This window comes from Vanessa cardui, chromosome 28 (assembly GCF_905220365.1).
Source record: "Vanessa cardui chromosome 28, ilVanCard2.1, whole genome shotgun sequence".
NCBI classification, from domain to species: Eukaryota; Metazoa; Arthropoda; class Insecta; order Lepidoptera; family Nymphalidae; genus Vanessa; species Vanessa cardui.
The window spans coordinates 7,646,479-7,660,053 of NC_061150.1; the positions used below are offsets into that span (position 1 = coordinate 7,646,479).

At 38.0% G+C, this 13,575-nt stretch overlaps 1 protein-coding gene across 1 annotated transcript; it reads left to right on the top strand.

Moving 5' to 3' along the window:
* Positions 1–206: 206 nt before the first annotated feature.
* Positions 207–12,823, top strand: LOC124541520. The gene is made up of 4 exons (XM_047119436.1): positions 207–4,278; positions 7,110–7,206; positions 8,170–8,412; positions 12,628–12,823. Exons 1-4 carry the CDS (start codon positions 207–209, stop codon positions 12,821–12,823), a joined length of 4,608 nt encoding a protein of 1,535 aa, XP_046975392.1.
* Positions 12,824–13,575: the final 752 nt, after the last annotated feature.

Genomic DNA, 13,575 nt, shown 5'->3' on the forward strand with positions numbered 1-13,575 from the left:
ATCAAGAATCTCGCAAACAATGGGAAGTGCATGTTAGTCAAATTGAATCAGACGCTTTACCGATGTGGAAAGATTTATCAAAATTTCTAGAAACTCGCTTTAGAACATTAGAGATGATAAATCCATCAAAACAACTAATCAAGCAGAAATCATTTCATTCTACTTATGAGAGAAATGGAGATATTTCACGTACAAATACCTGCACTATGTGTTCTGGATCACACATACTACACCATTGCGAGCAATTTGCAAATAAATCTCCTGAAGAAAGAATTGAGTTTGTGCAAGAAAAGAAATTGTGTTTTAATTGTTTGAGACATAATCATACAGTTAAGTTTTGTCGCCAATCAACCTGTTGTCGACGTTGTGGAAAACGTCATCACTTTTTGTTGCACATTGAACGAAAACAAGACTTATATCCTTACGAGTCGAAGGAGCTTAACATTGAAACTGAAACGGAAACTAAGATATCAACTCACTTTACACAGGAGAGACGCAGAGAAGTAATATTGGCCACAGCAGTGGTCAAAATCAAAACCAAAACTGGCTATTGTCAATTTGCACGTGCTCTTATAGATCAAGGTTCTGAGGCATCATTTATCAACGAAGCTACTGTTCAAGCTCTGGGTCTTGAACGGAAATCAGTTAATGGCCTTATAACAGGAGTGGGAGACGGGGAGACACATACAAAGAGTTCGGTTTCATTTATATTAGAGTCGAGATATCATTCGTTTACAATGCCAGTTGAAGCATTCGTCTTGAGTACATTGACTTCGTTCTTACCAAACAGAGTTGATCTTATTTTAGGTGTGGACATCCTTAGCGAAATCATCTTAGAGGGTCTTAAGAAACATCCATCGAAGTGTGGCCTTATTGCACAGAACACGCAATTAGGTTGGATCTTATCAGGACGTATCGATAAGACTAATAAATCAAATAGAATTATCAATCTCCACCTACAATTGGAAGAGGATCAGCTCTTAACCAAATTTTGGGAGATAGAAAGAGGACCAGAGAATTTAGTTAAGAAAATGACAAGAGATGAGAAAATTTGTGAAGAGTTTTTTGAAAAAACAACAACAAGAGATGAAGAAGGACGGTACATAGTAAGGTTACCATTTAATGAAGAAGATCCACAGTGTTTTAAAGGTGAAACAAAAGAAATTGCTCTTAGAAGATTTAAACTACTCGAAAGAAAACTAATTAAAAATCCAGACTTATATGATGACTATAAAAAGGTGATAGAAGACTACATAATTCAACATCACATGATTAAGGTTTCGGATTCAGAGATGAACTCTAGAGTATTTTATCTTCCACATCACGCTGTGATAAGAGAAGATAAAGAAACTACCAAGGTTCGATGTGTTTTTGACGCTTCTTGTAAAGGATCTAACAACGTTTCATTGAATAGCTGCTTTATCATAGGACCTAAGCTTCAACAAGATCTTAGACATATTTTAATGAGATGGAGACTTCATCCATACTGTGTTGTGGCTGATATTGTGCAAATGTACAGGCAGATTCGTGTACATGGTGATGATTCAGATTGTCTGAGAATTTTGTGGAGATTTGATCCGAACAAGCCCATAGAAACCTATAAACATGTAAGACTCCCATTTGGTACCTCATGCGCCCCATATTTAGCTGTAAAATGTCTACAACAACTAGCAAAAGATGAAAAGTCCAAGTACCCAATAGCAGCCAAGATAACGTTACAAGATTTTTATATGGATGACTTACTAACAGGTGGTGATGACGAAAATGAGATTATTGAGATTTACGATCAAATGAACAAATTGATGAAGGCTGGAGGCTTTTGTCTACAAAAGTGGTGCACAAATAGCGAGAATTTACTTAATCACATCAAAGCAGATAAAATAAGATCAAATCAAGCTGTAATTTTTAAAGAAAATAATATGATTAAAGTTTTAGGTATATGTTGGAATAAGAATACAGATAATTTTGAATACTTGCATCATGTACCTGAAGCAGATATGTCCATAACGAAAAGAAATGTATTATCGGATATCGCAAGATTATACGATCCATTGGGATGGATTGCGCCTGTCATTATTACAGCCAAGATTTACATGCAGAAGTTGTGGAAGTCTGGCTTAGCTTGGGATGATAATCTTACACCAGACTTGTTGAAAGAGTGGTTAGCGTTTCGATGTGATTTGGTTAACGTAAAAAGCATAATTATTCCAAGATGGCTGCAAGTAAAACGTGGCTATTACGTAGAACTTCACGCATTTGCAGATGCTTCGCAAGCTGCCTATGCTGCTGCAGTTTACATGAAAAGTAAGGATGTAAAAGGGAATATTAGAGTCCATCTAATCACGGCAAAAACTAGAGTTGCTCCAGTGGAGAAGGAAATATCCATCCCACGTCTTGAACTATGTGCAGCTCTTCTTGCAGCCCAATTAATTTTTGAAGTGTCGCAAGTTCTAAACATTCCAAAGGAACGATTACGAGCCTGGTCTGACTCTACCACAGTATTAGCATGGATAACCGGTGAACCAAGCCGTTGGACGACGTTCGTCAGTAATAGAGTGTCAGAAATATTGACTATTCTGAATAGAGATCAATGGAATCATGTCAATTCGAAGGAGAATCCTGCTGACTGTGCATCAAGAGGTATTCAAGCCGAAAATTTGAAGGATCTCAATTTGTGGTGGTTTGGCCCATCATGGCTCAAAGAGATAAATGAGTACGAAACATATAAATCCAGTGATTTTATAACAAACGAAGAACAAAGATCCATTAAGAATATGAGCGCAGTGGTTCAAATAAAGGATGAGGAATTTCTATGGACGAAATTTTCGAATTTACAGAGACTATTGCGAGTGTTATCTTATTGTCGAAGAGTTCTGCTTTGGAAAATACCAAATAAGATAAGATTTCTACCAGAAAACATTACACCAGAAGAGAGGAACATAGTTTTACAAATTTGTATAAAAGACACCCAAAATTTTCATTTTAAGGATGATATTAATATGCTAAAGAATAATGGATATGTATCAAAATCTAGCAAATTACATACCCTTTGTCCTATTCTTGATGTCAATGGTGTCTTACGAGTTGGTGGTCGCATTGAACATTCCCAAGCAAGTTTTGATAAGAAACATTCTATTATTTTACCTGGTACTAGTCACCTCACAAAATTAATCATACAAGATGCTCATTTAAAACTCTTGCATGGTGGACCGCTGGCAATGCTGAATTATTTAAGGTCAAAGTTCTGGATATTAAGAGCAAGAGATAATGTTAAAAAATGTTACAGAAATTGTATTACGTGCCTCAGGTATTCACAACAAAAATCTCATCCATTTATGGGTCAACTACCATCAGTGAGACTGAAACCTGAGAGAGCATTTAAGTCTACGGGAGTAGATTTTACTGGCTTCATAAAATTGAGATTCGCGTCAGGTCGTGGTTCAAAATCTTATAAGGGCTATGTATGTGTTTTTATATGTATGGTTACCCGCGCTGTCCACTTAGAAGCAGTTTCCAACCTATCTACTGAAGGGTTCATAGCAGCCTTTCGAAGATTCGTGTCCAGAAGGGGTTATTGTAAGGATCTGTACAGCGATAATGGTACCAATTTTGTAGGTGCTGATAAAGAATTGAGAGAGATGTTTAATAAGGCTGTTTCTGACTTTTCTAAGGAAATAAAAACGTTGCTAGCAAATGAAGGAACTACGTGGCACTATATACCACCTCAAGCACCAAATTTTGGAGGGCTTTGGGAGGCTTGTGTTCGCTCTACAAAGTATCATCTCAAAAGAGTTATAGGTGACACTACTCTAACGTATGAAGAGCTTTCTACGTTACTAACGCAGATAGAGGCATGTTTGAATTCACGACCGTTGTGTCCATTGAGTGATAGTGACGTATTGCCACTAACTCCGGGTCATTTCCTTATTGGAGAACCATTAATAACAATTCCAGATGAAGATTACTCCAAAGGCAATATTACAGGTCTACAGCGATGGAAACTTGTACAAAAAATGTTAAATGATTTCTGGAAGAGATGGTCAGCTGAATATCTGATTACACTAAATCAACGGTATAAGTGGTCATCGAAGGGAGCTGAACCAGAGATTGGTGATATAGTAATTATCAGAGACGAAAATTTGCCACCCGCCAAGTGGCTACTTGGAAAAGTTGCGAAAAAGCACACGGGGAAGGACAACATCACTCGTGTTGTTACAGTTAAAACCAAGAGCGGTCTATTCAAAAGAGCGTGTAACAAACTTTGTTTTTTACCCATGAGTGAGTCTGTCAATGATAATTAATTTTAGTTTTCTCATTGTGATTCAGAGTGTTAATATAAATTTATTTACTATAATTATTGTTATACTAGTTTAGTTTTACTGTGTCATGGTGGGCGGTCTTTATATTGTTTAACTTAATTTTATTTTGTGAGTAATTTAAAAGAACAAGTTCTTGGTGGGCGGAATGTTTAAAATAGTTATGTTTAAAAATAGTTTTTATTATTATGTCATAAAAAAGTTTGTGTTATATGTCAATTTCCCTTTTGAATTATATTTTAAATGGAATTACGAGATTTTTCGTGCTGATTTTTGTTTTTCTACAATTGATTCACCAATGAATGTTGTATGCAGTAAATAAAACGAGTTTTTAAAAAGAGCATGGAATCTTTAATTTATACACATAGTATGAACAGAAAAATAGTGCAGTGTTGAACAAGTAGTGTAGTTGTATAATTGCTTAATATTCATTAATTTGGTTTCTTTGTAGACTTTATCTGAAGGTGTTAAATAAGGGTAATGAAAAAGTAATTATTTATTTTGAGCAATTTGAAGTTGGGCTATATTGCTTTTTGATGCCACACCCCACATTTCGATGAGATACAACAGATGTGGTTTCACTAAACTATTGTAAATCATTAAGCGAAATCGACGAGGCAAACAACGAACCGTTGGTCTCAATGAACCGAGTAGGCTAGAGAGTTTGTTTGTAATATGTTCTATATGTGTATTCCATCTTAAATATGTATCAAGTCTTAGACCTAGATATTTTTCTTGCTTTTCCTCTTGCAAAGGTATATTATTTATTGTAAGAGGTGTGTGAAGCTATATTTTTTATTTTTCGCTTTGAATATCATATAGCATGTTTTATTAATATTAATAGCGAGCAGATTTGATTGGAACCACATATGAAGATTATTGAGAGAATATCATTAATTGAGGATCCGAAATAAAACAAGCATACATATAACTAAAATGGTGAAAAAGATTAACTACTGAGTTTCTTGCCGGTTCTTCTCGATAGAATCTACTTTCCGAACCGGTGGTAACTTCACTTAATAATTGTTTAATGACGATACTAAAGTTCTTGTAAAAGCCTACTTGAATAAAGTATATTTTGATTTGATTTGATACAGAGCTATGAAAAAATCGGCCAAATGTGAGTCCAAGCTGCGTACGAAGGGTTCCGTACTATCTACAAAACTAGCAAAACACAATCATTTATGTTAAAGAGAGCTCGACTGAGTATGGTCCCATTTTATTCTTTAGGTACAGAACCCTAGAAATACCATCCAATTTTGAAGTCAAAGAAGTTAAGACGCCACTCCACACCTGAGCAGCGAGGAGTATCGCGGTCCAGCCTGAGGTCGCTAAGAAACCTCTCGTCTGAATAAAACACTCGACTACAAAATAATCAATTTATTTTGGTTTCCACGCAACGCTCGTTGCACACACGTATATACAAACATCTTCACACAAAATTAACACTTATCTCTTAGACGGTAGAGTTCGTATTGACATTTCAATTTACATACAGCCATCCCAACAACACTTGTACGAAACTCCGATCCTGTGTAACTTACAAAAACTCTTATTATCTAAAACCGTATCATTTCATGTAATTCAACTCAAGACTATGGAAATGTCCCACACAGACTCCTTTGATCAGAATTCGATTGGGCGTGTTTAATCAACAAGTATCAAAACGCTTATGTTACGCTACACACGCCTGTAATGGCAGCAAATATCAATTATTTCATAATTATCATGGACAATATGTACATAGTATAAAACAAAGTCGCTTTTATAAAATTACACAACGCATTTCGATGCGTTTTGTATTCAATAGATAGATTGATTCGAGAGAAAGGTTTAAATGTATAATACACGCACAATACAGTAGAGAAACACTGATTATTTTAGAGGTTTCCAAAGAGACGTCGTATATGAACACATTGTTTTATTTTGTCTCATGACAAAGAGCTATCAACTTTGTATATTCTGTAGTATATCTAGTACCGTTATTGCACCCGTGCGGAGCCGGGGCGGGTCGCTAGTTCATTAATAAGTCTCTTTGCAGTGACGTATCCTATCATCGTATACAAATTGCTACAGCTTAACTTATAGCTTTGATCGATCACTATGCAAGTCAGCAAATATATTAAGTATTGTTCTCACGGAGGTTCGCATACTATATACGTTGTATCTGACCGCTAGTTGGCGCTGGAGCGCAGTGACCGTCGCCGTACTCTATACTAATATCATAAACGTTACAGTATCTGTCTGTCGCCGACGTGTCTGTTGCACCGATAACGCACGGCAGATGGCGCTTCAAACGCAACGATGATCACTCCTTGAGTTGTTCTAGTATATTATATACATATAATAGAATTTGAGTGTCTGTTTGTAATAATAAAATATCCGCTTTGTGCTAAATGCATATGTATGTGTACACGATACATATACCACAAAAGAGAACATATTTTACATTGTCTGTCTGTCTGTTTGTTACGGCTTAATTCCGAAGGGACTTTCACTAGCCGAAAGCTGTCGTAATAAAGAGTAACTTAGGCTCCAGCATATTTGTTTTTGTTGAATACAAACGATCTCAGCGAGTATCTATGATAACACTAAAGCTATATTTGTTCTTCGATGTAAAAAGACCAGCAGCTGTCCAGCGGGTCAATCGAGGGCTATTCCTGTTCGCAGTCTTGAGATAAAACACATCTGTCACTCGGGTACAGATTTCGTACAAGTGTCGTCGGACACAGACACACACTGAACACTGAGAGAGCGAGACAGCGACAGACGATCCGCGTCCCGTCTCGACAGCCGGTCGGCTCGGCGGGGGCGCCGCCACGCGACCGACAGAGCGCTGGGCGTGCCGAGTGTGGGGACGCGCCGCAGTCACGCGGGGGGCGACTTGGTGGTAGGGCTTTGAGCGAGCCCGCCTGGGCAGGCACCACCCACTCATCAGTGGCGTATCTACCGTAGGGCAGGTGGTGCAGTGCACCAGGGACCTCTTAACTAAACCTTTAGCTTCTGAAGCTAAAAACACGACCCTGCGCACAAGATTTCTTATTTGGTTTCTATAATTTTAATTATTAGTTGAAGAGGGATGGGAAAGAGAGGGTGAGGGCTCGATTCTTTTTCTTTGCACCGGGGCCCTTCCTCAGTTATTCTAACGCCAAACAACAGTACTCAGTATTGTTGTGTTCCGGTTTGAAGGGTGAGTGAGTCAGTGTAACTACAGGCACAACGTTGGTGGCGCAATGACGATGTAAGGAATAGTTAATATTTCTCACAGCGTCATTGTGCGTTGTCCGGGCTCTTGCGACTTACACGGGTAAGGTAACTAGTGTATACTGATACTGTAAACGCGAAAGTGACTCTGTCTCTTACATACACTGAACCGAATTTGATGCTGTTTGCTACGAAGCCAGTTTTAACTCCTAGAAAATTACAAATAAGTTATCAAAGTCCATTCAAATAAGCTCAACATATGCGCAGAGCATCACCAGCGACTCTAGCGTCGCATGAGCGAACGCCCCCCCCCCCCCTCCCCGACCGACCCGACCTCGACATTCAGTACAAACTAGTGAATCATATTCGACCTTAAACTAACATATACATCTTAATATACACAATAAAGTACATCGTATATTCAATTAAAGTACACAAAACGATAAGTTAACCTAACGAAACGAGATCAAATTTCTTATACAATTCATTTCACAAAATTGAATCGATATTCCGATAAAACATTCCTCGTCAAATATTATCATCACTTAAAGTCGGTAGGCAGTCTGGCAGACGTCACGTTGACGCGACAATGACACTAACCCTATGTACACTCCGCTCCGTATAACACTACAAGAGTACGTGTTCACAGGCAGGCAAGGGGTCTGAGCAGTCAGCGGCGGGCGCGGCCCCGCAGCAGGCAGCGCGCGGCCGCGATGAGGCGCGCCACGCGCCGCGCCGCCGCCGGCGAGCGCCGTCAGTGCCGCAGCAGCCCGCGCGCCTTCGCCGTCAGCTTGCGCACGCGCCCGCGCGACGACACCGACACGCCGCCCGCGCCCGCCGCGCCCGCGCCCGCCGCGCCTGCGGACACACGACGCTGGTACATGGCGCGGAGGCTCGCAATGACGGAGGCTTTCGCGTTACAGCGATGACATTTGCCACGCGAGCGAGGCCGCGGCTACAACTTGTTTAATATAAACTAACAACTAACTCTTTATTAATTTCATCGAGGTCTGATACGAAAGTTGTTCATTACGATATATTTCAATGATTTGAATAAAATTTTTGTGTCGTACCGAGTGTAAATGGATTGTACATCGCCCGCCCTTGATGCTCTTCCATTATTGGATCCATTTATAAAAGATTCGTCGTTGATTCCTACGCAAAGTCGGATAACAGTTCACAGTTGCCTGTTAAAGTATTGCGAAATTTTACTAATTTCAGCGAAATTTGAATGTTATCAAAATGTTATGTTTTTTATCTGTGTCAATACAAATGGTTTGATTATCTTTCGTGATTATAAACAGTATGCTATAATATTTAATTGTTAAAATATAATAATGTGACGTGTTTTAAATTTGGCAATTCACAATGTTTTGTATTTGATGACTTTCAGTCTTTCACGACAAATTGACGACAAACACATTAGTCATCGCAAATGTCAAGTTGACGTTTAAGTTAAGCGCAACAGATAACATAAAGTTGCTTAAGATCAATGTTTTACAATTCTAAGTTATTACACAGAGACCACATAAATAATAAAAAATAGACATTAAAGAACTGAAACCTAAATAAAAATCAAAGCTATTTTAAAATATATATTGTTGGAATAAACAAGCAACATCAGCGTCAAGTCACACAACTTCCCTTTAAAAAAAAAGGCGGGAGATTCGTAGTTGACACATTGAGAATTGCAATTATAATTATTACGGTGTAATGTGATTATTGATCGTTATTTGTGTTGTACACTAAATGTTTTTCTTTTGTGGTAGATTGATTGTTATTTTAAATTAAAGATAATTGTTTTAGAGGTTAACCTACTTCCTACTTCTGGTTCTAAAAATATAATTATTTTTACTTTTATTAAATTTCTTTTCAGTATAGTCTTCATCATAAATATTTTTTATGATTATGACGGTATGATTAAATATTGTTTATAATGCCTTCTATATGTACCACAGATTATAATACAGGCAAGTGACATCACCAACCCCATTGCAACGCCATAATGTCCAAATAGCGTTTTCGCACGCTATTTAAATATGGAATATTTAAAATGATATTTTTCGGCAAATATGTACTAGATATAAAAAAAATTTCTTTCTCTCTACCAAATAATATAAATTCGATAGGTCTTCTCCGTAGAATCTATATTCCAAGCCGGCGGTACATAAAATAAATAGCTTGTAATCTATTTTAATTTAAATGTTCAAAAATTATATCGCGCAGACGATAAAAAACGCGTGAAATAAATACTAGTGGACTTGCAGGCAGGATAAATTCAGTTTAAAGAACTTTATTCTCATTGCGACAACGTCGTTTACATGAGAACTTATCTCTAACTTATAAATATAACAATTCGTTCGGATCAGCAAAACAGATGAGATAACAGTTTCAATTAATTATTTTAACAGAGAATCGTTACACAGAATATGGTTATAAAGTCGAGATTTAAACATAGAAAAATTTGTTAGAGTTTTTACTTGTTTAGGTAAATTGTTATAAAGTTTCGCTCCCTCAAAAATAATCATCTTTTTTCCACTCTCAGTTCTAGTTGCATATTTGTGTAATTGACCTTTGCTTTCGAAAGATATTTCTGTATGTATTTTTTTGTCTAAGATTTTACGTATAAGAATACAAGTAGTGTAGTTGTATACTTGCTTAATATTCATTAATTTGGTTTCTTTGTAGACTTTATCTGAAGTTGTTAAATAAGGGTAATGAAAAAGTAATTTAATTAATTTATTTTGAGCAATTTGAAGTTGGGCTATATTGCTTTTTGATGCCACACCCCACATTTCGATGAGATACAACAGATGTGGTTTCACTAAACTATTGTAAACCATTAAGCGAATTTAAAGAGGTAAACATCGAACCGTTGGTCTCACTGAACAGATTAGGCTAGAGAGTTTGTTTGTAATATGTTCTAAATGTGTGTACATTAATACGTAATTAATGTAGCTTGCAGTTACCAGATGGCGTTAAGTCAAAATAAATAATTGTCTAAATCGCGATGTCAAAATTCGAAAACGATTATATATAATGTTATGATTTTTTTTTTGAATAAACATGATTATCAATGACACCTATTACTTATTAGTTTTATTGTAAAGCATCCTTAGGTTCTAGTGATCTAAGTTGTTCAATGTGTATTCCATGTTAAATATGTATCAAGTCTCAGACCTAGATATTTTCCTTGCTTTTCCTCTTGCAAAGGTATATTATTTATTGTAAGAGGTGTGTGAAGTTATATTTTTTATTTTTCGCTTTGAATATCATATAGCATGTTTTATTAATATTAATAGCGAGCAGATTTGATTGGAACCACATATAAAGATTATTGAGAGAATATCATTAATTGAGGATCCGAAATAAAACAAGCATACATATGTTATTGTAATTAACTAAAATGGTGAAAATGATTAACTACTGAGTTTCTTGTCGGTTCTTCTCGATAGAATCTACTTTCTAAACCGGTGGTGGCTTCACTTAATAATTGTTAAATGACGATACAAAATATTGAATAAAGTATATTGTGATTTGATTTCATACTTTCTACAAAACTAGCAAACAGAATAATTATGTTAAAGAGAGCTCGACTGAGTTTGGTCCCATTTTTTTCCTTAAGTACAGAACCCTAGAAATACCATCCATTTTAGAAGTCAAAGAAGTTAAGACGCCACTCCACACCTGAGCAGCGAGGAGTATCGCGGTCCAGCCTGAGGTCGCTACGGCGCAGCGGGAACAGCTCGTCTGAATGAAACACTCGACTACAAAATAATCAATTTATTTTGGTTTCCACGCAACGCTCGTTGCACACACGTATATACAAACATCTTCACACAAAATTAACACTTATCTCTTAGACGGTAGAGTTCGTATTGACATTTCAATTTACATACAGCCATCCCAACAACACTTGTACGAAACTCCAATCCTGTATAACTTACAAAAATTCTTATTATCTAAAACCGTATTATTTCATGTAATTCAACTCAAGACTGTGGAAATGTCCCACACAGACTCCTTTGATCAGAACTCGATTAAGGGTGTTTAATCAACAAGTATCAAAACGCTTATGTTACGCTATACACGCCTGTAAAGGCAGCAAACATCAATTATTTAATAATTATCATGGACAATATGTACATAGTATAAAACAAAGTCGCTTTAATAAAATTACACAACGCATTTCAATATATAGATTGATTCGAGAGTACGGTTTAAATGTGCATATAATACACGCACAATACAGTAGAGAAACTCTGATTACTTTAGAGGTTTCCAAAGAGACGTCGTATATGAACACATTGTTTTGTATTGTCTCATGACAAAGAGCTATCAACTTTGTATATTCTGTAGTATATCTAGTACCGTTATTGCACCCGTGCGGAGGCGGGCGGGTCGCTAGTTCATTAATAAGTCTCTTAGCAGTGACGTAACCTATCATCGTATACAAATTGCTACAGCTTAACTTATAGCTTTGATCGATCGCTATGCAAGTCAGCAAATATATTAAGTATTGTTCTCACGGAGGTTCGCATACTATATATGTTGTTTCTGACCGCTAGTTGGCGCTGTAGCTCGCCGACATCTGTCCCGACCGCGGCGACCGTCGCCGAACTCTATACTAATATCATAAACGTTACAGTATCTGTCTGTCGCCGACGTGTCTGTTGCACCGACAACGCACGGCAGATGGCGCTTCAGACGCAACGATGATCACCTCTTGAGTTGTTCTAGTATATTCTATACATATAATAGAATTTGAGTGTCTGTTTGTAATATTAGAATAACCGCTTTTTGCTAAATGCATATGTATGTGTACACGATACATATACCACAAAAGGAAACATATTTTACATTGTCTGTCTGTCTGTTTGTTACGGCTTAACTCCGAAGGAACTTTCACTAGCGGAAAGCTGGTGTAATAAAGAGTAACGTAGGCTCCAGCAATGTTATTTGTTTGTTAAATACAAACGAGCTCAGTGAGTATCTCTGATAAGACTAAAGCTATATTTGTTCTTCGATGTAAAAAGACCAGCAACTGTCCAGCGGGTTATTTCAGTTCGCAGTCTTGAGATAAAACACATCTGTCACTCGGGTACAGATTCCGTACAAGTGTCGTCGGACACAGACACACACTGAACACTGAGAGAGCGAGACAGCGACAGACGATCCGCGTCCCGTCTCGACAGCCGGTCGGCTCGGCGGGGGCGCCGCCACGCGACCGACAGAGCGCTGGGCGTGCCGAGTGTGGGGACGCGCCGCAGTCACGCGGGGGGGGCGACTGCTTAAGCCGATAGCGTGCTCTCGGCTCGCGCGGGTTAACTTGGTGGTAGAGCTTTGTGCGCGCCCGTCTGGGCAGGCACCTTCCACTCATCAGTTATTCTACCGCCAAACAACAGTACTCGCTATTGTTGTGTTGCGGTTTGAAGGGTGAGTGAGCCTGTGTAACTACAGACACAAGGGACATAACATCTTAGTTCTCAGGTTGGTGGCGCAGTGATGATGTAAGGAATAGTTAATATTTCTTACAGCGTCATTGTCTATGGGCGATGGTGACCACTTACCATCAAGTATCCCATATGCACGTCCGCCAACCTATACCATAAAAATATAAGGATCACTCACGGTCTTCCAACCACGAGGGGTTCCTCTTTATACCTTCGCTTTGAAGACTTAAGAAGAGTTAGAGGTGACTCTCATTTGTTTCTCTACAAACGAACAAGTGCGCTACGCAGACTTGATATAACCTTATCAGTCGCAACTAAACGCAATCCAGACTGATATTCTAAACGCGAACGTGTGTTTGTCTGTTCGTTACGCTTTCACGTTATAAATACACAACCGGTCGTTACGAAACTTCGCGCATGCGCCGTCCGGGCTACTGAGACTGACACGGGTGAGGAAACTAGTGTATACTGATACTGTAAACGCGGAAGCGACTCTGTCCGTTACTGTTGCATACACTGAACCGAATTTGATGCTGTTTGCTACGAAGCTAGTTTGAACTCCAAGAAAATTACAAATAAATTATCAAAGTCCATTCAAATAA

Coding starts and splice junctions, on each gene's coding strand:
- LOC124541520 (XM_047119436.1), top strand. CDS start 207: ATGTGTTCTGGATCACACATACTACACCATTGCGAGCAATTTGCAAAT. Junction 4,279..7,109: donor ACTTTGTTTTTTACCCATGA/GTGAGTCTGTCA, acceptor CCGTCTCGACAG/CCGGTCGGCTCGGCGGGGGC. Junction 8,413..12,627: donor CGCTGGTACATGGCGCGGAG/GCTCGCAATGAC, acceptor ACTCGGGTACAG/ATTCCGTACAAGTGTCGTCG.